At 31.0% G+C, this 24,364-nt stretch overlaps 1 protein-coding gene across 1 annotated transcript in view; it reads right to left on the reverse strand.

Moving 5' to 3' along the window:
• Nucleotides 1-17,351: 17,351 nt before the first annotated feature.
• The window catches only part of LOC113366800 (ecdysone-induced protein 74EF), a gene marked incomplete in the record, with an annotated part of 259,620 nt that continues 252,607 nt past the window's right edge, over nt 17,352-24,364 (reverse strand). The window contains 2 exon segments of the mRNA XM_026608455.1: nt 17,352-18,167; nt 18,335-18,856. Of these exon segments, the coding sequence (XP_026464240.1) occupies nt 17,467-18,167; nt 18,335-18,856 (1,223 nt within the window).

The raw sequence follows: 24,364 nt of genomic DNA on the forward strand, positions 1-24,364 counted from the left end.
TACAATTTTAATTATGAGTTGATTTTTGAGAGAAAAAAACGAATGTGTCTATATAATATTAGTTACTAATTTTTATTTATTTTTGTTAGATACTGTTATTGTTATTAGTTTGTTTTTTGTACTAAAGATCCATATTTATTAATTATCAAATCCATGAAGAATGTATTCAAAATGCTATTTTACAAGTCATAAGTACAAAATAAAATATGATTGTGTCATAGATAAACAAGTATGAATTAGGTATTTAATAAACAATTAACAATATAGTTAAAAAACAAAAACAATATAGTTAATAAAATCGACTGTCATATAATTGTAGGAAAATTATATCTCTGTCGTTGCTTATTACAACTAGAACAAATTATATATTTTAAAGTTATATATTATATACTTTACAAGTTATTATATATATATATATATATATATATATATATATTTATATACAATACAGAACAATAAAATTTTGTGAATAGATACATTGAGTTTCCATTATCAAAATTAATATCAATAATGTAAACAAACTGTTCTTTTCAGTTGAAAATATTTAAACTTTTATTTCAGCAATTAATTTTTTTATTGAAAATAATAATATGATTAATAGACATCTTACAATTCCACAGCAAGTGCAATCTACTGCATTAATTATAAACAGGTACGTTTGTAAATGTATATATTTTAATCGATTTGTGAATTTTAATTTCAATTTTAAAAATCCATGGGCTCCTATCCATGCTTTTTTCAAATCACAATAAGAAATATATATATATATATATATATATATATAGTATAAAGCGATATACAAATTTATATATTGATATTCCTTCAAAACCGGGTCCATAATTATATATAATTGCTTATAAAGGAATCCAAAGGGAATCCACTAATATTCCTTAGTTCGTAGGGCGATTGCATGCAGCGCCTCTATGCAAAATCGTTCCGAATTTGTGAGGAACTACGTAGTGACTACCGGGTTCATATGGTTCTGTGTTAGATGCCGCCACCGTCCTATATGTCAAACGTTTGACAGTTCTTTTACTGTGAATATAAATTCATAACAATAATGGCCTATACGAAATTAGATATATAAATCCTAGACAATATTAGAATACCCTGTGTTCATATTTACAAATATTACAAATAAACTCTTATTTAAGGAACATAAGCAATTTAGCTAGAAGGTCACAACTTTCAGTAAGTTTTGTTGCATGTGAGATTCATTTTATTCAAATAAAAACTTAAATATTCACTTTAGTATATAAAACATCATTTTTAATCATATAAAATCACCAATATTCTTTGAATAAATTAAGTTTAAAAATGCTAATAAATTCTTTAAGTTTATTTTACAAAACCAAGTTTGTACAACAGTACTTTTTGCTTACAATAACCTAAGAAAATATAAAATATATGAATTGGTATAGTTATGCAGGACACAAAAACAAACTGTAAATGGTACAGAAAGCAACTCCAGTGAATGTAGATAATTCAGTTGAACTGTTTACTATAAGTAATTCAGCATACATTCTTTATTGAATCAGCTTTTACACTCACAATCATTTTCATAATGAAAAATTCATTCTTTGAAACATCAAGTACTTTAAAGAACTGAATATCAAATATTGCATTCTGAAGGTATACAAAAGCATCACACAGTTTTTATTAATTGTCAATGATTATTGACGCTGAAGTGCTTTGAATAATATATAACTTTACAATAACCATTTATTTTAAATATTTGATTAATAGCCATCAACATTGTGTATATTTAATATAAAGATATTTATTATTTAATTAATGTTGCTAGTGATATCACATTTTAAAAATAATGATTACAAATAAGTTTTGTCCGTCATAGAAGATTCTGGGAGCCCAGAGCAAAGTGCCTATTAAGATTTCCAATTCAATTACAATGAACCACCTATAATTATTGGAATACCTCCAGGACTTTTGGATCTCTCATAGTTTCACGCAGGCCGCATTGCCAATTTTTTCTCTACCTAGTTTGTTTAAGCAAACAAACCTAGGTTTGATAAAGTTGATTTGAAACAATCTGTCGACAGCTTGTAGAGGCAACAAACTGCAAGAAAGGATGAATAATATTAAACATCTGAGCATGAATATTATAATGATGTACAAAGGGAGTTGGAGCAAACAAAGAGCCTTTGTTTCTTTGAGAAGAGTGAGAGGAGAGTGAAAATGTTCAAAGACTTGTTTCAGTTATTTGTGTATTTTATACTGACTTTTCAGACCAGTAAATTATAATTTATAGAATTTTTTATGAGCTCCTAAGTCCCAAGGACGAAATATGCCACCTAAATTCAATTTTCAGAACTAATTTTTTATTTATTTGAAAAATTGTGACGATCATCTTCTCGGTTTCGAACTGAAACCCTAGTTGATGCCAAGAAAGTGTCTTAACGCTCTTGACTATTTCTTTGCCCGGTTATTTGAACGCTAAATGGGAAAGTTTTTGTCCAAATAGAAAGATGCTTTAAAAATACCGGTCACTTTAACGACGGTCACTTACTGCTCTTGGCCATTCGACTACTTATTAACACCAAATTTTTAACAAAGACTTGCCCAAATCTGACGATACAAATTTTTTTCCCAAATTTTTTTTGACCAAAAATTTTTTTCCTAAAATTTTTTTGATCAAATTTTTTTTTCCAAAATTTTTTTGACCAAAAAATTTTTTGACCAAAATTTTTTTTCAAAAATTTTTTCCAAAATTTTTTTGACCAAAATTTTTTTGACCAAAATTTTTTTGACCAAAAATTTTTTGTCCAATAATTTTTTTTCCAAAATTTTTTTGACCATAAATTTTTTTCCAAAAGTTTTTTGACCAAAAATTTTTTTCCCGAAATTTTTTTGATCAAAAATTCTTTTCCCAAAAAATTTTTTTCCCATAAATTGTTTTTTTCCAAAATTTTTTTGCCAAAAATTTTTTTTTCCAAAATTTGTTTGACCAATTTTTTTTCCCAAAATTTTTTTGACCAAAAATTTTTTGGACCAAAAATTTTTTGACCATAAATTTTTTTCCAAAATTTTTTGGACCAAAAATTTTTTTCCCGAAGTTTTTTTGACCAAACATTTTTTTTCCAAAATTTTTTTGACCAAAAATTTTTTCCTAAAATTTTTTTGACCAAAAATTTTTTTCCCAAAATTTTTTGACCAAAAATTTTTTTCCCAAAATTTTGGACCAAAATTTTTTTGACCATAATTTTTTTTCCAAAATTTTTTGGACCAAATTTTTTTTCCCAAAAGTTTTTTGACCAATTTTTTTTTCCCAAAATTTTTTTGACCAAAAATTTTTTTCCCAAAATTTTTTGGATCAATATTTTTTGGACCAATATTTTTTGGACCATAAATTTTTTTCCAAATTTTTTTGGACCAAAATTTTTTTTCCCAAAAGTTTTTTGACCAAAAATTTTTTTCCCGAAATTTTTTTGAACAAAAATTTTTTTTTCCAAAATTTTTGACCAAAAATTTTTTTCGCATTATCAGGAGTTTCGCTTTATCCGGATTCGGATTATCGGAATGATATTGGAATATCTGGACTTCCGATTATCCGGACTTCCAATCATCCGGACATATATCATCCGGAATCCGATAATCCGGACATTCGATTTTCCGGACTTCCGATTATCCGACCATCAATTTTCGGGATTTTGATTATCCGTACTTTCGATTATTCTGACTTCCAATTATCCGGACCTCCGATTGCACAGCTAAAAAGCGGAATCAGCAGTGTACGATTAACATTGTGTATTTAGTTATTGTTGAAAAACACAGTTAATATTTAGATATAACAACTATCATATGGCCAAAAAAAAGTTGCATAGTCATGGCCTGTGTTGGCGTTATTGGTAGAGTTATGGCTTCGTATCAACAGGGTACCGAGTTCGAATCTTACCTCCAGCTATTAAACGGAAATCAGCAGTGAGCCTAACGTTGTGGTATTTATTTATTGTTGAATAACACAAAGTTAATATTTAGATATAACAAACTAACAAATTAAGAGGCCGAAAAAAAGCATAATCTATGCGGCCTGTGTTGGCGTAATTGGTAGCACGATGGCTTCATACCCACAAGGTACCGAGTTCGATTAATACCTATTGTTACACTACCTATTGTTAAATAACACAAAGTTAATATTTAGATATAACAAACTAACAAGTTATGAGGCCGAAAAAAAGCATAACCCATGCGACCTGTGTTGGCGTAATTGGTAGCACGATGGCTTCATACCCACAGGGTACCGAGTTCGAATCTTACCTCCAGCTGTTAAACGAAATATCACGTTGTGGTATTTATTTATTGTTGAATAACACAAAGTTAATATTTAGATATAACAAACTAACAAGTTATGAGGCCGAAAAAAGCATAATCCGTGTGGCTCGCGGTGGCGTAATTGGTAGCACGATGGCTTCATACCCACAGGGTACCGAGTTCGAATCTTACCTCCAGCTGTTAAACAAAATATCACGTTGTGGTATTTATTTATTGTTGAATAACACAAAGTTAATATTTAGATATAACAAACTAACAAGTTATGAGGCCGAAAAAAGCATAATCCGTGTGGCCTGCGTTGGCGTAATTGGTAGCACGATGGCTTCATACCCACGGGGTACCGAGTTCGAATCTTACCTCCAGCTGTTAAACGAAATATCACGTTGTGGTATCTATTTATTGTTGAATAACACAAAGTTAATATTTAGATATAACAAACTAACAAGTTATGAGGCCGAAAAAAGCATAATCCGTGTGGCTCGCGGTGGCGTAATTGGTAGCACGATGGCTTCATACCCACAGGGTACCGAGTTCGATTCATACCTCCGGACACAAAATTGTCGACGAGGCATGCGCGGAATCACATCCGCTCGAATTTAGGACACCAGGTATGTTTCCGATAATCCGGACCTCCGATTATCCGGACTTCCGATAATCCGGACCTTTGATGATGCGGACTTCCGATAATCCGGATTTCCGATAATCTGGACTTCCGATAATCCGGACCTTTGATGTTGCGGACCTCCGATTATCCGGACTTTCGATAATCCGGATTTCCGATAATCTGGACTTCCGATAATCCGGACCTTTGATGTTCCGGACTTCCGATAATCCGGACCTCTGATGTTGCGGACTTCCGATAATCCGGACCTTTGATGTTGCGGACCTCCGATTATCCGGACTTCCGATAATCCGGACCTTTGATGTTCCGGACTTCCGATAATCCGGACCTTTGATGTTGCGGACCTTCGATAATCCGGACCTTTGATGTTGCGGACTTCCGATAATCCGGACTTCCGATAATCTGGACTTCCGATAATCCGGACCTTTGATGTTCCGGACTTCCGATAATCCGGACTTCCGATTATCCGGTTACATAGCAACGGTTGCTAGGCCGTTGCGTAATTTTTGGTCGAAAAAATTAGCGGTTAACGGTTGCTAGGCAACGGTTGTGAACATTTTTTTTAATTTAAAAAAAAAATGTTCCGTTGCCTAGCAACCGTTAACCGTTAATTTAGAACCGCGAAAAAATTAGCGGTTAACGGTTGCTAGGCAACGGTTGCGAACATTTTTTTAATTTAAAAAAAAATGTTCCGTTGCCTAGCAACCGTTAACCGCTAATTTAGAACCGCAAAAAAATTAGCGGTTAACGGTTGCTAGGCAACGGTTGCGAACATTTTTTTTAATTTAAAAAAAAAATGTTCCGTTGCCTAGCAACCGTTAACCGCTAATTTTCGTGGTTCTAAATTAGCGGTTAACGGTTGCTAGGCAACGGAACATTTTTTTTTTAAATTAAAAAAAATGTTCGCAACCGTTGCCTAGCAACCGTTAACCGCTAATTTTTCGCGGTTCTAAATTAGCGGTTAACGGTTGCTAGGCAACGGAACATTTTTTTTTAAATTAAAAAAAATGTTTGCAACCGTTGCCTAGCAACCGTTAACCGCTAATTTTTCGTGGTTCTAAATTAGCGGTTAACGGTTGCTAGGCAACGGTGCGAACATTTTTTTAATTTAAAAAAAAAATGTTCCGTTGCCTAGCAACCGTTAACCGCTAATTTTTTTCGTGGTTCTAAATTAGCGGTTAACGGTTGCTAGGCAACGGAACATTTTTTTTTAAATTAAAAAAAATGTTCGCAACCGTTGCCTAGCAACCGTTAACCGCTAATTTCGCGGTTCTAAATTAGCGGTTAACGGTTGCTAGGCAACGGAACATTTTTTTTTAAATTAAAAAAATGTACGCAACCGTTGCCTAGCAACCGTTAACCGCTAATTTTTTCGCGGTTCTAAATTAGCGGTTAACGGTTGCTAGGCAACGGTTGCGAACATTTTTTTAATTTAAAAAAAAAATGTTCCGTTGCCTAGCAACCGTTAACCGCTCATTTTTCGCGGTTCTAAATTAGCGGTTAACGGTTGCTAGGCAACGGAACATTTTTTTTTTAAATTAAAAAAAATGTTCACAACCGTTGCCTAGCAACCGTTAACCGCTAATTTTTTCGACCAAAAATTACGCAACGGCCTAGCAACCGTTGCTATGTAACCGGATAATCGGAAGTCCGGATTATCGGAGGTCCGCAACATCAAAGGTCCGGATTTAGAAGTCCGGATTATCGGAAGTCCGCAACATCAAAGGTCCGGATTATCGGAAGTCCGGATAATCGGAGGTCCGCAACATCAAAGGTCCGGATTATCGGAAGTCCAGATTATCGGAAATCCGGATTATCGGAAGTCCGCAACATCAAAGGTCCGGATTATCGAAAGTCCGGAACATCAAAGGTCCGGACTATCGGAAGTCCAGATTATCGGAAATCCGGATTATGGAAAGTCCGGATAATCGGTGTCCGCAAGATCAAAGGTCCGGATTATCGGAAGTCCAGATTATCGGAAATCCGGATTATCAGAAGTCCGGATTATAGGAAGTCCGCATCATCAAAGGTCCGGATTATCGGAAGTCCAGATTATCGGAAATCTGGATTATGGGAAGTCCGGATTATAGGAAGTCCGCATCATCAAAGGCCCGGATTATCGGAAGTCCGGATAATCGGAGATCCGGATTATCGGAAACATACCTGGTGTCCTAAATTCGAGCGGATGTGATTCCGCGCATGCCTCGTCGACAATTTTGTGTCCGGAGGTATGAATCGAACTCGGTACCCTGTGGGTATGAAGCCATCGTGCTACCAATTACGCCACCGCGAGCCACACGGATTATGCTTTTTTCGGCCTCATAACTTGTTAGTTTGTTATATCTAAATATTAACTTTGTGTTATTCAACAATAAATAAATACCACAACGTGATATTTCGTTTAACAGCTGGAGGTAGGATTCGAACTCGGTACCCTGTGGGTATGAAGCCATCGTGCTACCAATTACGCCACCGCGACCCTCACGGATTATGCTTTTTTCGGCCTCATAACTTGTTAGTTTGTTATATCTAAATATTAACTTTGTGTTATTCAACAATAAATAAATACCACAACGTGATATTTCGTTTAACAGCTGGAGGTAAGATTCGAACTCGGTACCCCGTGGGTATGAAGCCATCGTGCTACCAATTACGCCAACGCAGGCCACACGGATTATGCTTTTTTCGGCCTCATAACTTGTTAGTTTGTTATATCTAAATATTAACTTTGTGTTATTCAACAATAAATAAATACCACAACGTGATATTTTGTTTAACAGCTGGAGGTAAGATTCGAACTCGGTACCCTGTGGGTATGAAGCCATCGTGCTACCAATTACGCCACCGCGAGCCACACGGATTATGCTTTTTTCGGCCTCATAACTTGTTAGTTTGTTATATCTAAATATTAACTTTGTGTTATTCAACAATAAATAAATACCACAACGTGATATTTCGTTTAACAGCTGGAGGTAAGATTCGAACTCGGTACCCTGTGGGTATGAAGCCATCGTGCTACCAATTACGCCAACACAAGCCGCATGGATTATGCTTTTTTTCGGCCTCATAACTTGTTAGTTTGTTATATCTAAATATTAACTTTGTGTTATTCAACAATAAACAAATACTACAACGTAATATTTTGTTTAACAGCTGGAGGTAAGATTCGAACTCGGTACCTTGTTGATACGAAGCCATAACTCCACCAATAACGCCAACACACGCCATGGCTATGCAACTTTTTTTTGGCCATATGACCTCTTTGTTTGTTATATCTAAATATTAACTTTGTGTTATTGAACAATAAATAATTACCACAACGTTAGGATCACTGCTGAATTCCGTTTAATAGCTGGAGGTAAGATTCGAACTCGGTACCCTGTGGGTATGAAGCCATCGTGCTACCAATTACGCCAACACAGGCCGCATGGGTTATGCTTTTTTTCGGCCTAATAACTTGTTAGTTTGTTATATCTAAATATTAACTTTGTGTTATTTAACAATAAATTCGACCGGCTGTGATTCCGTGCATGCCTCGACAACAACTTTGTGTCCGGAGGTATTAATCGAACTCGGTACCTTGTGGGTATGAAGCCATCGTGCTACCAATTACGCCAACACAGGCCGCATAGATTATGCTTTTTTTCGGCCTCATAACTTGTTAGTTTGTTATATCTAATTATTAACTTTGTGTTATTCAACAATAAATAAATACCACAACGTTAGGCTCACTGCTGATTTCCGTTTAATAGCTGGAGGTAAGATTCGAACTCGGTACCCTGTTGATACGAAGCCATAACTCTACCAATAACGCCAACACAGGCCATGACTATGCAACTTTTTTTTGGCCATATGATAGTTTGTTATATCTAAATATTAACTGTGTTTTTCAACAATAACTAAATACCACAATGTTAATCGTACACTGCTGAATTCCGCTTTTTAGCTGTGCAATCGGAGGTCCGGATAATTGGAAGTCAGAATAATCGAAAGTACGGATAATCGAAAATCCCGAAAATTGATGGCCCGGATAATCGGAAGTCCAGAAAATCGAATGTCCGGATTATCGGATGTCCGGATGATTGGAAGTCCGGATAATCGGAAGTCCAGATATTCCAATATCATTCCGATAATCCGATATTCCGATAATCCGAAGTCCGGATAAAGCGAAGTCCTGATAATGCGAAAAAAATTTGTGAAAAAAATTGATGGTCCGGAAAATCGAATGTCCGGATTATCGGATGTCCGGATGATTGGAAGTCCGGATAATCGGAAGTCCAGATATTCCAATATCATTCCGATAATCCGATATTCCGATAATCCGAAGTCCGGATAAAGCGAAGTCCTGATAATGCGAAAAAAATTTGTGAAAAAAAATTTTGAGAAAAAAATTTTTGGTCAAAAAAATTTTGGGAAAAAAATATTGGTCAAAAAAATTTTGGCAAAAAAAAATTTTTGGTCAAAAAAATTTTGGAAAAAAAAATTTAGGGCAAAAAAATTTTGGAAAAAAAAATTTTGGGCAAAAAAATTTTGGAAAAAAACAATTTATGGGATAAAAATTTTTGGGGAAAAGAATTTTTGATCAAAAAAATTTAGGAGAAAAAAAAATTTTTGGTCAAAAAAATTTTGGAAAAAAAATGTTTGGTCAAAAAAACTTCGGAAAAAAAATTTTGGTCAAATAAATTTTGGTCAAAAAAATTTTGGAAAAAAATTTTTGGAAAAAAAATTTAGGCCCAAAAAATTTTGGTCAAAAAATTTTTTGGTCAAAAAAATTTTGGAAAAAAAAAATTGATCAAAAAAATTTTAGGAAAAAAATTTTTGGTCAAAAAAATTTTGGGAAAAAAATTTGTATCGTCAGATTTGGGCAAGTCTTTGTTAAAAATTTGGTGTTAATAAGTAGTCGAATGGCAAAGAGCAGTAAGTGACCGTCGTTAAAGTGACCGGTATTTTTAAAGCATCTTTCTATTTGGACAAAAACTTTCCCATTTAGCGTTCAAATAACCGGGCAAAGAAATAGTCAAGAGCGTTAAGACACTTTCTTGGCATCAACTAGGGTTTCAGTTCGAAACCGAGAAGATGATCGTCACAATTTTTCAAATAAATAAAAAATTAGTTCTGAAAATTGAATTGAGGTGGCATATTTCGTCCTTGGGACTTAGGAGCTCATAAAAAATTCTATAAATTATAATTTACTGGTCTGAAAAGTCAGTATAAAATACACAAATAACTGAAACAAGTCTTTGAACATTTTCACTCTCCTCTCACTCTTCTCAAAGAAACAAAGGCTCTTTGTTTGCTCCAACTCCCTTTGTACATCATTATAATATTCATGCTCAGATGTTTAATATTATTCATCCTTTCTTGCAGTTTGTTGCCTCTACAAGCTGTCGACAGATTGTTTCAAATCAACTTTATCAAACCTAGGTTTGTTTGCTTAAACAAACTAGGTAGAGAAAAAATTGGCAATGCGGCCTGCGTGAAACTATGAGAGATCCAAAAGTCCTGGAGGTATTCCAATAATTATAGGTGGTTCATTGTAATTGAATTGGAAATCTTAATAGGCACTTTGCTCTGGGCTCCCAGAATCTTCTATGACGGACAAAACTTATTTGTAATCATTATTTTTAAAATGTGATATCACTAGCAACATTAATTAAATAATAAATATCTTTATATTAAATATACACAATGTTGATGGCTATTAATCAAATATTTAAAATAAATGGTTATTGTAAAGTTATATATTATTCAAAGCACTTCAGCGTCAATAATCATTGACAATTAATAAAAACTGTGTGATGCTTTTGTATACCTTCAGAATGCAATATTTGATATTCAGTTCTTTAAAGTACTTGATGTTTCAAAGAATGAATTTTTCATTATGAAAATGATTGTGAGTGTAAAAGCTGATTCAATAAAGAATGTATGCTGAATTACTTATAGTAAACAGTTCAACTGAATTATCTACATTCACTGGAGTTGCTTTCTGTACCATTTACAGTTTGTTTTTGTGTCCTGCATAACTATACCAATTCACCAAAAAGTACTTTTGTACAAACTTGGTTTTGTAAAATAAACTTAAAGAATTTATTAGCGTTTTTAAACTTAATTTATTCAAAGAATATTGGTGATTTTATATGATTAAAAATGATGTTTTATATACTAAAGTGAATATTTAAGTTTTTATTTGAATAAAATGAATCTCACATGCAACAAAACTTACTGAAAGTTGTGACCTTCTAGCTAAATTGCTTATGTTCCTTAAATAAGAGTTTATTTGTAATATTTGTAAATATGAACACAGGGTATTCTAATATTGTCTAGGATTTATATATCTAATTTCGTATAGGCCATTATTGTTATGAATTTATATTCACAGTAAAAGAACTGTCAAACGTTTGACATATAGGACGGTGGCGGCATCTAACACAGAACCATATGAACCCGGTAGTCACTACGTAGTTCCTCACAAATTCGGAACGATTTTGCATAGAGGCGCTGCATGCAATCGCCCTACGAACTAAGGAATATTAGTGGATTCCCTTTGGATTCCTTTATAAGCAATTATATATAATTATGGACCCGGTTTTGAAGGAATATCAATATATAAATTTGTATATCGCTTTATACTATATATATATATATATATATATATATATATATTTCTTATTGTGATTTGAAAAAAGCATGGATAGGAGCCCATGGATTTTTAAAATTGAAATTAAAATTCACAAATCGATTAAAATATATACATTTACAAACGTACCTGTTTATAATTAATGCAGTAGATTGCACTTACTGTGGAATTGTAAGATGTCTATTAATCATATATTATTATTTTCAATAAAAAATTTAATTCCTGAAATAAAAGTTTAAATATTTTCAACTGAAAAGAACAGTTTGTTTACATTATTGATATTAATTTTGATAATGCAAACTCAATGTATCTATTCACAAAATTTTATTGTTCTGTATTGTATATATATATATATATATATATATATATATATATATCTATGTTCTAGTTGTAATAAGCAACGACAGAGATATAGTTTTCCCACAATTATATGACAGTCGATTTTATTAACTATATTGTTTTTGTTTTTTAACTATATTGTTAATTGTTTATTAAATACATAATTTATACTTGTTTATCTATGACACAATCATATTTTATTTTGTACTTATGACTTGTAAAATAGCATTTTGAATACATTTTTCATGGATTTGATAATTAATAAATATGGATCTTTAGTACAAAAAACAAACTAATAACGATAACAGTATCTAACAAAAATAAATAAATAAACTGATATTATATAGACACATTTGTTTTTTTCTCTCAAAAATCAACTCACAATTAAATTGTATGTACATTTTAATTGCCAGAACATGGCACTCTCATTATATTATCATTAGCCATTTAAATCTCAATAATGCACTTGTATTTGTATGGAACACCATTAGTTGTATAAATATGCTTGTTGAAAACAGTTTAAACAGTTTGCAAAAAATCTTCACAAGAAATACTTGACTTGAATGAATAAAAAGTATTGACTTTATTTAAACATATTGTAGGTGTTTTTGTAAACAATCAAGGTGCGTGTGGAGTCTGTGTGAAACTGTAGAAGGCCAAGTTAGAGGCAGTCCTAAAGCCTGGGTTGGAGTTGATCGACTGTAAGGTACTGAACTCAGGACATACACAAGATGGTCTATTGCAGACAGGAAAAATCTGGATAGGTCATCATTCTGGATTCTTGAAATCTCCTCTATAGGAAATAATTGAGTTATAATAAAAAATAATAAATTGTAGTATTAATAGCAATATTATTTTTGGCCAGAACAACTTTCAAGTATATTTATAAAAATAAGTATGTATTATCTTTGTATATAAAATGCATCAACCATCAATTAATTAAATTATATTAAATAAAACTGCAAATATGATTCAATTCTATATAAAGTGTACATAAATGTTTCAAAAAGATGCTGGAACAGCTTTTCATAACAGTAGTTTAATGTGCTTCCTACAATTGGTACAAATTTGAGATAATTCAGATGCAAAACATCATTACAAAGTCTTACGTTTGTTGCTACATTCATGACTTGTAGTGTATATTTCTATTACACTATTTAAGTGTTTATTTAAATTTTTGTTACTATCAACTTCTGAAAACTAATCTCCAAATAGCAGAAATAACTAAATAACATTATTTTAACTTCGCTCATATTTTACTTATTGAGAAGCATCAATACCTATTCCTATTATTTTCCATTGCTTATTGTCACCTTATTGTAATCATATTTTTTAATTTTGTGTTTTTGAGGTTTTTAGCATTTTCATTTTTCTCTTCAATTGCTCACCATTTTTGCTTGTAGTTCCTTTTGAGTTCCTGAATTTGTAAAGCTTTCAATGAATCATTTTTCATTTGACCACTTTTGTCTCCTAGTTTGGAAGACAAACATCTATTTTATGAAAAACAGCCACAAGGACACTTGTTAGAGTGAACAATTTTTTAACCAGATCACCAAGTTTACAGAAGTTCTGCCAATATGCTTACTTTCACTATTGCCAATCAGTTTTGAAGACTTAGAAAACTGACTATCAAATAATATACAAATATTTGTTTAAAGACTTGTAATTGTTCTAAATGCGAACAAGTTGTATGAATGTATGATTCATTATCTATATTTTATCGATTCCTAAAGTATAATCTGGATTGTGTGTGGTGGTTGATTTTTGTTTTTCTAATATGAATTTAACCATATTATTAATCAAAGCATGATATTTATTATGCTTTGTAAAATTTCTGCATATAGATAATGGAATTAAATCAGTAGCATATTAATATATTGATTATATATTTGAACACAGTACACTATACAGGTTATAGACATTTTGAAACTGACTTATCATCAGTGTAAAATTAACTACACAACATAATAACACTTTTTATAAATCAACAGAAAATATAATATTATCCAAACAATTTCTAATTTTATACACAGATTGATAGATAATTTTATATGGGTATTAATGATGCATTTGAATACATACATAATGTTGAAAAAATTACATATACACATTTAAAAATAAATATTTAAAAAATTTCTAGTCTATTGTTTATTGAACTTTGTTTTAATTCTTATACATTTTTAGGTTTGCAAGAATCTAGAGTAAATAAAAATATTATAATAATTATTTAAACATTTAATTTTGCACAAATTATCCAAATACACAACTAATCAGTTTCCATATGTCTTTCATACAGAACAAATATACCTTTCATAAAATAAAATTGATTATGCGCCAGCAAGCGTAACATTCAAATAATCCAGAGAGTCCAAAACAAAATTAAAGACTTAAAAAATTCTACAGTTGCGGAAGTTATCAAAAACAGAAGTTTAATCTTTCAAAACAAATTGGATGCACACGTCAATCCGGAAATGCAAATAGTACAGACAGCCAAAAAATTAAAACGCTTGAAAAGAAAATGGCCCAGTAATCTGCCGGCAACAACATAACTTTCTCTGTTTTGTACAGGAAAATTTTCAAACAAGTTATTTTTAATTATTATTTATTATTGATTATTGTTTTATCAATAATACTACAATATTATTTATTCATTTATTTATTCTATTTCTTTTTTTTAATTCCTTTTATTCTATTTTTTTTTCTTCTTGATTTTGATTTTCAATACCATAAAACTTTTAACTTATAGATTGTATTGTAATCTGATTGTAGCAAAAATAAAAAAAAATAAAAAAAACACACAAATGAGAAGTGTGATGCTTCGAATCATTGATCGATTTAAATGGACTTATCAACATTATAAGTGCTGTGTAGCATTATCATTTAAACGTAAGATCTAAAATTAATCAATTATAGTTAAAAATTGTATTACAATTACCTCACCTTCTTTAAATATTTCATGTTTGTGCATTTATCAGAATCATCTTCACTGTATCTTCATCAGGATCCAATGAGTGTTTATTCACATTCAATATAACCTGATGCTTCTTATCACTAAAATCCTTCAGAAGCTCCCTGTTTTCTTGAAACATATCATTTAGTGTAAACATTTTAAAGAAACTGTAACACAAATGTTGTAATAAGTAAGGTTAAGATAATTTAACAATAAAACATGAAAATTTAGGAAAACTTTTTATGGAAGAAAGGTGTACCTTTCAATTTGATTGTATGTATCAATTGTTATATATGTTTGGTGCAATCTGTATAAAAATATTATTTAACTTAAACACAAACATGCAGCAATGTTTTATTTGACTTTTAATGGAGTTAGTGTGGCCAAGTGATGAAATAAACAATTTTACTAAAATTAAATATTTTAATATTTTGTTTAATGATGCATTCAGTTCCTGCACAAACAAAAAATTTATTAATTATGTTTACCTCATTATAATTTTCTTGTTTATCGAGAATCACTTTTAATGACTAACTAAATGGTTTATAATGGGTTTATATTTCTCACAACATTGATCATTCTTTTACTAAACTCAATTCTAGAAAAATGTACTTGTTATTTCAGAACTTATTATGTTCACTAATAAAATCATTATAAAATGATATTACATCAACTATAATTGATAAATCGATCAATTAATCATAGTTGTTCGATTATACACACAATACTTATGATACTTCTTGTTAGACACTTTTGTTAATATGAGTAATATCACACAATGTCAAAAATATCACAAAAATGTTTTATGACATTAAGATGTAGCCGCCATTTAAATTTTTAAAATGTCACGAACGAAGTGAAGGCGCGAATTTCAAACCCAAAACCTAAACATAACATAACAGATAACAGATCTCACTTATTTGTTCAGGGGGAATAGATTTATGAATGAATTATTATTATTGAGCCTTATATGGGCTACATATAAAACAATATTAAAGATATGAAGAAAATTTTATTTACAACTTAAAAATTTGTTATATATTTTACACAATGTTTATAACTATGCTAAACTTTCTTAATAAAATTTTATCTTATATTTTACTTTTAACATTTATTTATTAACCTGAAATATTTAATGGAATATCTAACATATATTATTTTATATACAAATATTTAATTTTAGATATTCTCAACAGTTTTGTAAATTTATATTAATCATTCATATAAAACTTTTATAAACATAGATGAAAAAAACTAATTTTTTACTATTCAAGAATTGAGAATTTCTCAGAAATAGTCAATGCGAACTACATGCAACAACTAAATTGTTTTTAAATTAACTTACTACAAACTGACATCAATTTGTTTTTCAATTATGATATAAATATTGAATTCATCAACTTGGCAATTTATGTTGTAGGAACGTTTCAGAAAGTCCTTTATGTGCAATTTGGTTTTCCTATTATTACTATTATGTAAGTAATTTAAATAAGTTTATAAAAATAGCCTTAAAAATATAAAATAGAAACCCTAATTATAATTCACAAAATTTAAATCACAGAAACGTACACAATTTTCACTCAATACAACTTTTGTGCAATGTAATATTTGATACACCAAAATTGACATTTAATTCAAACTTTCAATACAATGTAATTCCTATGTACTTGTTTTTATTTGTACTTGCTTTATACAATTCAGCATAAATTCATATATCAACAATTAAACTAATCACAATAACATCATACTAAGTATGTTCTAGGCAATATTTCTCCGCATAAACTTCCATTTCAATTAATTTGAATATTACCTATTATTTAATGCAAATATAATAAACCAAACATTGTCATTTCTCAATTCCTTTTGCATTTAATTGAATTTTCAAAACATTTTTTTTTTGATAATAATTTTGTTTTTGTTTGGTAAATAAATATAATTAAATTGTTTCATAAATATCCAAATGCTATGAAAAAACATTTTACTAATATCTTTGTATTTAATTTTGATTTTGGACCACATCAATATAATTTTATATTTTCCAAATATATACACTCATATAGTGATATTGATTCATTCTAGTCTTATGTTCAAATTAATTAATTTCTAGAACACTTTACCATTTTCTATAGTATAAGTAAAATTGGACTACAATGACAAGCATACATAAACAAATTTATTAAAAATATTTCAAAATTGATAATAAGATATCAATGTATATTGTTTTAAAATCTAATTTCCTATGTCTAGCATGGTTTATTAATTTTACCTCTAAAATTTCTAGTAGTAGTTCAAATTGAACTTATGTGATTCCATAACTAAAAATATATAAATTTATAAACTTCCATAAAAAAGTGACCGTAAGAATCTGAAACCTTGCTGGTGTTAAAACCTATTGAAAAATATAAAAATCATGTATTTTTGAAGATTTTAAAAGGCAATATACACATCTCATTAGTTAATTCAATTTTTCAAATTTTCACAATGAGGTAGACTAAATTTTGAAATGTGCTATTAGGAAATTTTTCGGCATGTTTAAGATTGTTAAGTATATTGTACTTTATATGAAAATGTATTGTGATATATTTCTTGCTTTAAAAGTTTGTACACTAACACTAATGATAATTGAATTTATGCTCCAGCACAATCAATTTCAACAATGTCTTTTGGAACATCAACAAACTGATAAACCAATCTTTGTCCATCAACCTTTGCCAGAATCCCCCTTTGATAATAATACCTTAGAGCCCTGCCCATGGTCTCATAATTCATGTCAGGTTTATTTTTATGCAAACCCCAAAGTCTTGAAACCGCCTTAGAATCTACAAGTTTAAAAACACCCTTTTCTCGATTTGTCCACTTAATATACCTCGGACAATATTCCCTATCTTGGAGTAATTTCAGTAGGAATTCCCAAAGGTATGTTGTGGAACCTTCGCGACTTTTTTCGCAGTTTCGCACACACTGGTGCTTGTTGCAGTTTGGATGAGTCATTTCTTGGTTTCTTAGCTTCTTCAATTTATTGCGGGCAGGAAAAACCAGATCTAACATATAAAAATCATCATTACTGCTGCTTGTTGCAGCCTGCTGTTGGGGATTAAGACGAGAAGATGGAGGGCACGGTTGTGCAAAGTGGTTCCCTGCACCACCATTCTGGTTTGTGGAGGGCGACGTAAGATGATGATAGCCATTCTGTGATTGGTGCTGTTGGTGATGCTGCGAAGCACTTGATTGTTGTTGTTGTTGTTGCTGCTGTTGCTGTTGCAGACCTGATGAACCTGCCGCCACATGTTGCTGTACTTGCTGCAGATATGATGTGTAAGTATCTGCTACTGCGAAAAAACAACATTAATGATTATGATATCAAGTAGAAGTAATATATTCATATATATTCATATATATATAAATAGATTATATATATATATATATATATATATATATATATATATATATATATATATATGAATGTTGCTATAAAGAAGTCATCATAACCAAACACCCTTTTCTCGATTTGTCCACTTAATATACCTCGGACAATATTCCCTATCTTGGAGTAATTTCAGTAGGAATTCCCAAAGGTATGTTGTGGAACCTTCGCGACTTTTGCGTTTCACACCGGTGCTTGTTGCAGTTTGGATGAGATCATTTCTTGGTTTCTTAAGCTTCTTCAATTTATTGCGGGCAGGAAAACCAAGATCTAACATATAAAAATCATCATTACTGCTGCTTGTTGCAGCCTGCTGTAGTACGGGATGATGATGCAAATGTTGCAAATGGTGATGGGGATTAAGACGAGAAGATGGAGGGCACGGTTGTGCAAAGTGGTTCCCTGCACCACCATTCTGGTTTGTGGAGGGCGACGTAAGATGATGATAGCCATTCTGTGATTGGTGCTGTTGGTGATGCTGCGAAGCACTTGATTGTTGTTGTTGTTGTTGCTGCTGTTGCTGTTGCAGACCTGATGAACCTGCCGCCACATGTTGCTGTACTTGCTGCAGATATGATGTGTAAGTATCTGCTACTGCGAAAAAACAACATTAATGATTATGATATCAAGTAGAAGTAATATATTCATATATATATATATAAATATATATATATATATATATATTATATATATGAATGTTGCTATAAAGAAGTCATCATAACCAACTTTTATATAAAGAATTTTAAATGAAAAACAAACTTCGTAGTCGATTATTAATTACGACATAATAAATGTTTGGTAAATATAGGGGGTGTCGTCATATATTTTTAACTTCCAGCAGGATAAGTTATAGTAATCACAAAAAAATCGAAAATTTTATATATCTTTACGTTTCAAAAGTTTCTGAATATTTTGGCATACCTTAGAAAAAATAGATGTATGTGTGTGTATATATATTTTTTTGTATAGCGAGGAAAACGCCTTTATGCATTCCAGACTGATGTTTTGTCTGGGTATGTCGAACTCAATACCGCCCTGGAATAATACCGACTAAAACCTTTGTGTGTGTATATATGTGTGCGGATACCAATTTTCGTCGACGATTTCGGGAACACCGATTTGAATAATTTAAAAAACATTCGATTCGTATTGATAGTGAGACGTGCTGATTAGTTTTTGGCGAAGGCAAGTGTAGCCGTTCCGAAGATACGGGGTAAAAGATACGGTAACTAAGTTTTTAAGAGAACGGAGCGTCCCATTTCAATCATTCAAAAAACATTTTATTTGTACATTGACAAGATAAAGAACTGATTAAATTTTTGGAAAGGCAGGCCCAGCGGTTATGGACTCTCAATAAAAATAAGTTAAAAAAATATCATTTGGCGGTCAAACATGTTTATTGGTATTAATATTATATAGAGATTTTAGATATGTATACACATTTTGTGTATTTGTTTTGGGTTCCGTATCAATATTTTTAATTACGGTACGGGAAGTTCTAGCAATTTGCCTTAAGGCATAATGCCATGCACGCCACTAGTTTCCTCTTTCTATTTATATAACGTATGAGACACTAAAACTATTATTTAATTACTGGAGTTTTTTGGTCTTGCCTTCGAATCAATAAATCTATATATTATACATATATATATATATTTATATATATATATATATTATATATATATATATAACAAATGTATTCTGAGTGGATAGATATTAATTTAGAAATATGAACCAACAACACTTTTTTACACTAATTTATTAAATAATAATTTTACAAACGTTTCGAAATCAGTGCAAAAAAGAGTGTTGTTTGTATATATATATATATTAGGGTGGTCCCTAAAATGGTCATTTTTGAATTTCCTTGCTCCCAGGGGCTCAAATGGTTTCAAATTGATAAAAAACAATTCTCTGAAAGTTTTAGCTCTTAATATTACGTTGAGATAGAGCGCAATCAATCAAAGTTGTATGGAAAGAGCATGGCAAATTTTTTGACTAACAATTTAAGGCAGATATGTCAATCTCTAGAAAATTTTAATGCAACGCAATTAATGACTAAATGATACTCATGTCACAAGTACCATACCTGATATAATTTGTAAACACTATACTTAGATTTAACTGTACGAATCTATCTTGTGTCTTGGAAAGAACATAATTCCATTGACTTATTATATATAAAAACTGAATACAAAGTAATTTTAAGTATCGCTTAAAATAAAGAGATATCTAACTTTTTTAATTCTAATTTTAATTATCAATAAACACTGAAACATATCTATAATTATAAAATAAAAAGCTGATGAGTACAAAGTTTTATGTCATCATCAGTAGTTATCACATAAAATTTATTTGGAGCCAATCGTAGCTACAAGTTGCTCTTGCAAAAATACTCTAATATATCTATAAGTTATTCGTGTTTCATAATTCTGCTTTATTCAATTATTCCACTTAAAACAAAAAAAATCTCTTCGTTAGAGACAAGTTACTATATAATGGTTGTGCAAAATTATGTGCTTCGTGCACATCTATTAATGCAGGAAACCATACCTGAATTTCACTGAAGATGACATAAAATTTTATGCCGGAACGTTTAATTTATAAATCTTTGCCTTTCAGTTAATGTATCTAGAGCAAGTCCGTGAGCTTAGTTAAACTCCATCTCGATTCAAGATTTCAAGAATTATGAGGGGAGATTTCCATTGCCATTTCACACCGCAGTGCCCGTAATCGGGTATTTTCATTTCAAAATAACCCATAGAAATTCAAGTGAAAACATATTTTTGATCTATATTCTTAAATAAAGATGAACATCGCTACTGTACAATGCCAGGTTGTCCGGAGAGATACGAGACCGTGAGCTTAACCAACTCCATGGAAAACTGATATACATACATACATATATATAATATATATATATATATTCATAATTTGATTGAAATTTCATTTTACATTTATAAATTATTTGCCTTTAGACTTAGTCTTAGATTAGGTCTAATATAATATCATATTAAAGGTGTATTCTACTGTAGAATTTTGAACAAAACGGAAAATTTTTTTTTCATATTTTCAAAGTTTAGTTATTCAAAAATATGTCATTAAAAGGATTTTTCAAAATTACTATTATTTCCTGAGTTATAGGTGTTTTAGTGACGTGGCCTCGTTTCGGGTCCGACTTGTCTCAAAACTTTGAACGCGTTTTTCTCGGAACTACTTTTTTCGAGCTGGCGGTAGTAAGGATATCTCGAGTTCTAATGAACCGATTTACTTCAAATTTGGAGAGGATCTTCTCTATACATCGCTTTATCGCGTGAACCTTGCCCAAAACTATAACTTTTCATTTAGTATTTTTAAAAAAATCGGAATTGTTAAAAAAACATGAAAAAAAAAATTATTTTTTTTCAAACTGCCGCCATTCAAACAAAAATGTTTTTTTAACTTATCCAAGGGTCATACGATAGCGGCATCTATAATAATTAAGAATCCATCTATTTTTTATGTTCCAAATCACCAGGAGGGTTGGAATCATGCACGCCAGGACACCCTCTTTTTTTTTGAGCCCCCACTTTGACTGCTCATAACTTTGTGAATTTGAATTTTTTTTTCTAATAATTTTTTTGTGTAATAATAAAATATCAATAAACAAATGATAAAATATCGATAGTAAAAATATTATTTGTATCCTTTATACAGCGATTCAAAAATGCGAAATTCATGCATCTACAGTAAAATACCCCTTTTAATTGTAAAACTGAGAAGTTCTCGTTGAAGTTCTTCTTAGGCATCGCTCTTAAATATTGTCATTTTAGCTCATAGGAATCTTTATGTATTTCTGATTGCTAAATAAAACTGAGTTAAAAAAAATATTACTTGCAATTTAATTCCTGCCTTACTCAATAAATATTGAAATGGCAATAATATGAAATATTTTCAGTGGTACTATTCAAAAACCCTTTGCGCGGCTTGCAGTTTGCAGTTCGGCCATAGTTCGGCCATTGTGTTTAGCCGCGAGTTCACAAGTATCATGGTTTCATGAAGTGAAGGCGAAGGGAAATGCACGGAGTTAGTTTCCGTGCCGGCCCGTCCCGTAATAGCTCAACGTTGCGCTATGGCCTTGAGGCCGCTAACCCCGATAATATACAACACACAGTCGGACGAAAACACTCTTCATTGCACATCCACACACTGCTGTTGCAAAACAAAACAAAATGGAAAAAATAAAAATGAGAAAAAGGAAAAAGCAACACACCAGCTCGATGCACACGACGACGAACCTCGCGAATACGACTGAGACTTCTACTCGTACAGTAGTTCTGGTAAACATTCTTCAAAATTCTTATAAAATGTTCATTGTTATATTTTTCTTAGCCTAGCTTGGATACCTATCTGATTGTAAGACATTTGTAAATTTGATCAAAATTTTAATCATAAACTTGAATATTTCCAAATAGTTTTATTTCTGGACTGTATGACAAGTTTCTATTTCTTGACAATATAAATATTCAATATTTGATATTGCTTAAATCGATAGCAATGCTTAGAACTATGAAATTTGAATTTTTTTTTCGATTTATTTTTCATAGCAAGCTATACAAAGTACATTCAGCAACATTTGTTACAGTTATATATTATTTGACTACGTGAGAAGGATCGCTATCCTGCGATAGCGCCTTCATAGATGTTATGTGATATTTTGTAGTAAATCATTGCAGATTCTTTTTTTGAGACGCTTTGGTGGTAAAGGCTTGAGCAGATCTAACGCTAATACGTTTGGATGACGACTTAGACGAGCTTTGTATCTGATGCAGTAAAGACCAATTTCTTCTTTTATAGTTCGAATTCTGAGATCTTGATGTATCAATTAATTGGGAACGTATTTTGGAGCGTTCACGATTTCTTTCAAAATTTTATTTTGGAACCTTTGTAGAATAGTTATGTTCGATTTACTGGCCGCACCCCATAGTTGTAGGCCGTAGGACCATATTGGTTTAATAATTGTCTTGTTTAATTTTCTTCTAACTGTTTAATAAAGTTGTTAGAAAAAATGTTCAAAAATGAGACCCAGTATATACTTCTAGTTTGCATTTTTTTCACCCATTTTTATAACAAACTTGCTATTAAATTACTGAAAAAATTGATATATGAAATGCCTTTAAAATAAGTTACTATAATTCACAAAAAATTATCAATAGTTGAAAACTATATAATATATGTAAATAAGAGTTGAATATTAATTGTAATGAAGGCATTAGAATACGACTTTATTTTCTCTTGTAGCGTCGCGTTGTCATTCGAGAATTTCTTATTCTCTTTTCAGCATCTTATATTTTCTAACTTTCTTTTAAAGATGCACATAAAACAGATACTCGGTCAAATAAAATGCACACAGTAATAAATTTTGATATGAACAGATTTAAGTACAGTGTTAAATTGTGAGTGTAGATAGAAAGCAGTTTTAAATACATATATGCATTTCATATTTTAATTATTAATCCTAATGGGTTTATTATCAATTTAAAATTTTATTAATAATTTTTTTTAAAATAAAAACCAATTCAATGATCTTGGCCCAGATTACAATCAATAACGCATTTTCCATGTACACCCATAATCAGCTTCAGATAAGCTAATTCCGTGTACCAGCAACTTAGCAAAATGTACCGAGGTCACCATGTATATTTGCATTTAAAAACGCATTGTACTTACTTTTTATAATCATCATAAAATCAAATAAAGCATATGTTTCGAATTCAGCAACTACATGCTAGTACGTACATTAAATCATAGAACATGTAGAAAAAATAACTAATACAATATGCAACCGGATAATCATATCCCAAATTTGTTCAAAGGGTAAACTACTAAAATTATTTGCAAATGGGTAACAAATGTATAACTCGCATAATATACAGGAACTGTTACATTGCCTCCGCGGTAAGAAAAAGAAAGAGACCGAGGTGCAGCGCGTCGAAAAAAAACAAGAGGACATCCTGAATGTATCTAACAGCTCACACTTACAAGAGATCGAAAAGTCCGTGCGAAAATGGCGACAACGTCCAAGTATGGAAAAGAGTTGTGTTGGTACTAAAAAGAAGTGCC

The sequence above is a fragment of the Ctenocephalides felis genome, unplaced genomic scaffold, assembly GCF_003426905.1.
Source record: "Ctenocephalides felis isolate EL2017-DRISC unplaced genomic scaffold, ASM342690v1 CF-g0.4_SCAFFOLD_01170, whole genome shotgun sequence".
In the NCBI taxonomy this organism is placed as follows: Eukaryota; Metazoa; Arthropoda; class Insecta; order Siphonaptera; family Pulicidae; genus Ctenocephalides; species Ctenocephalides felis.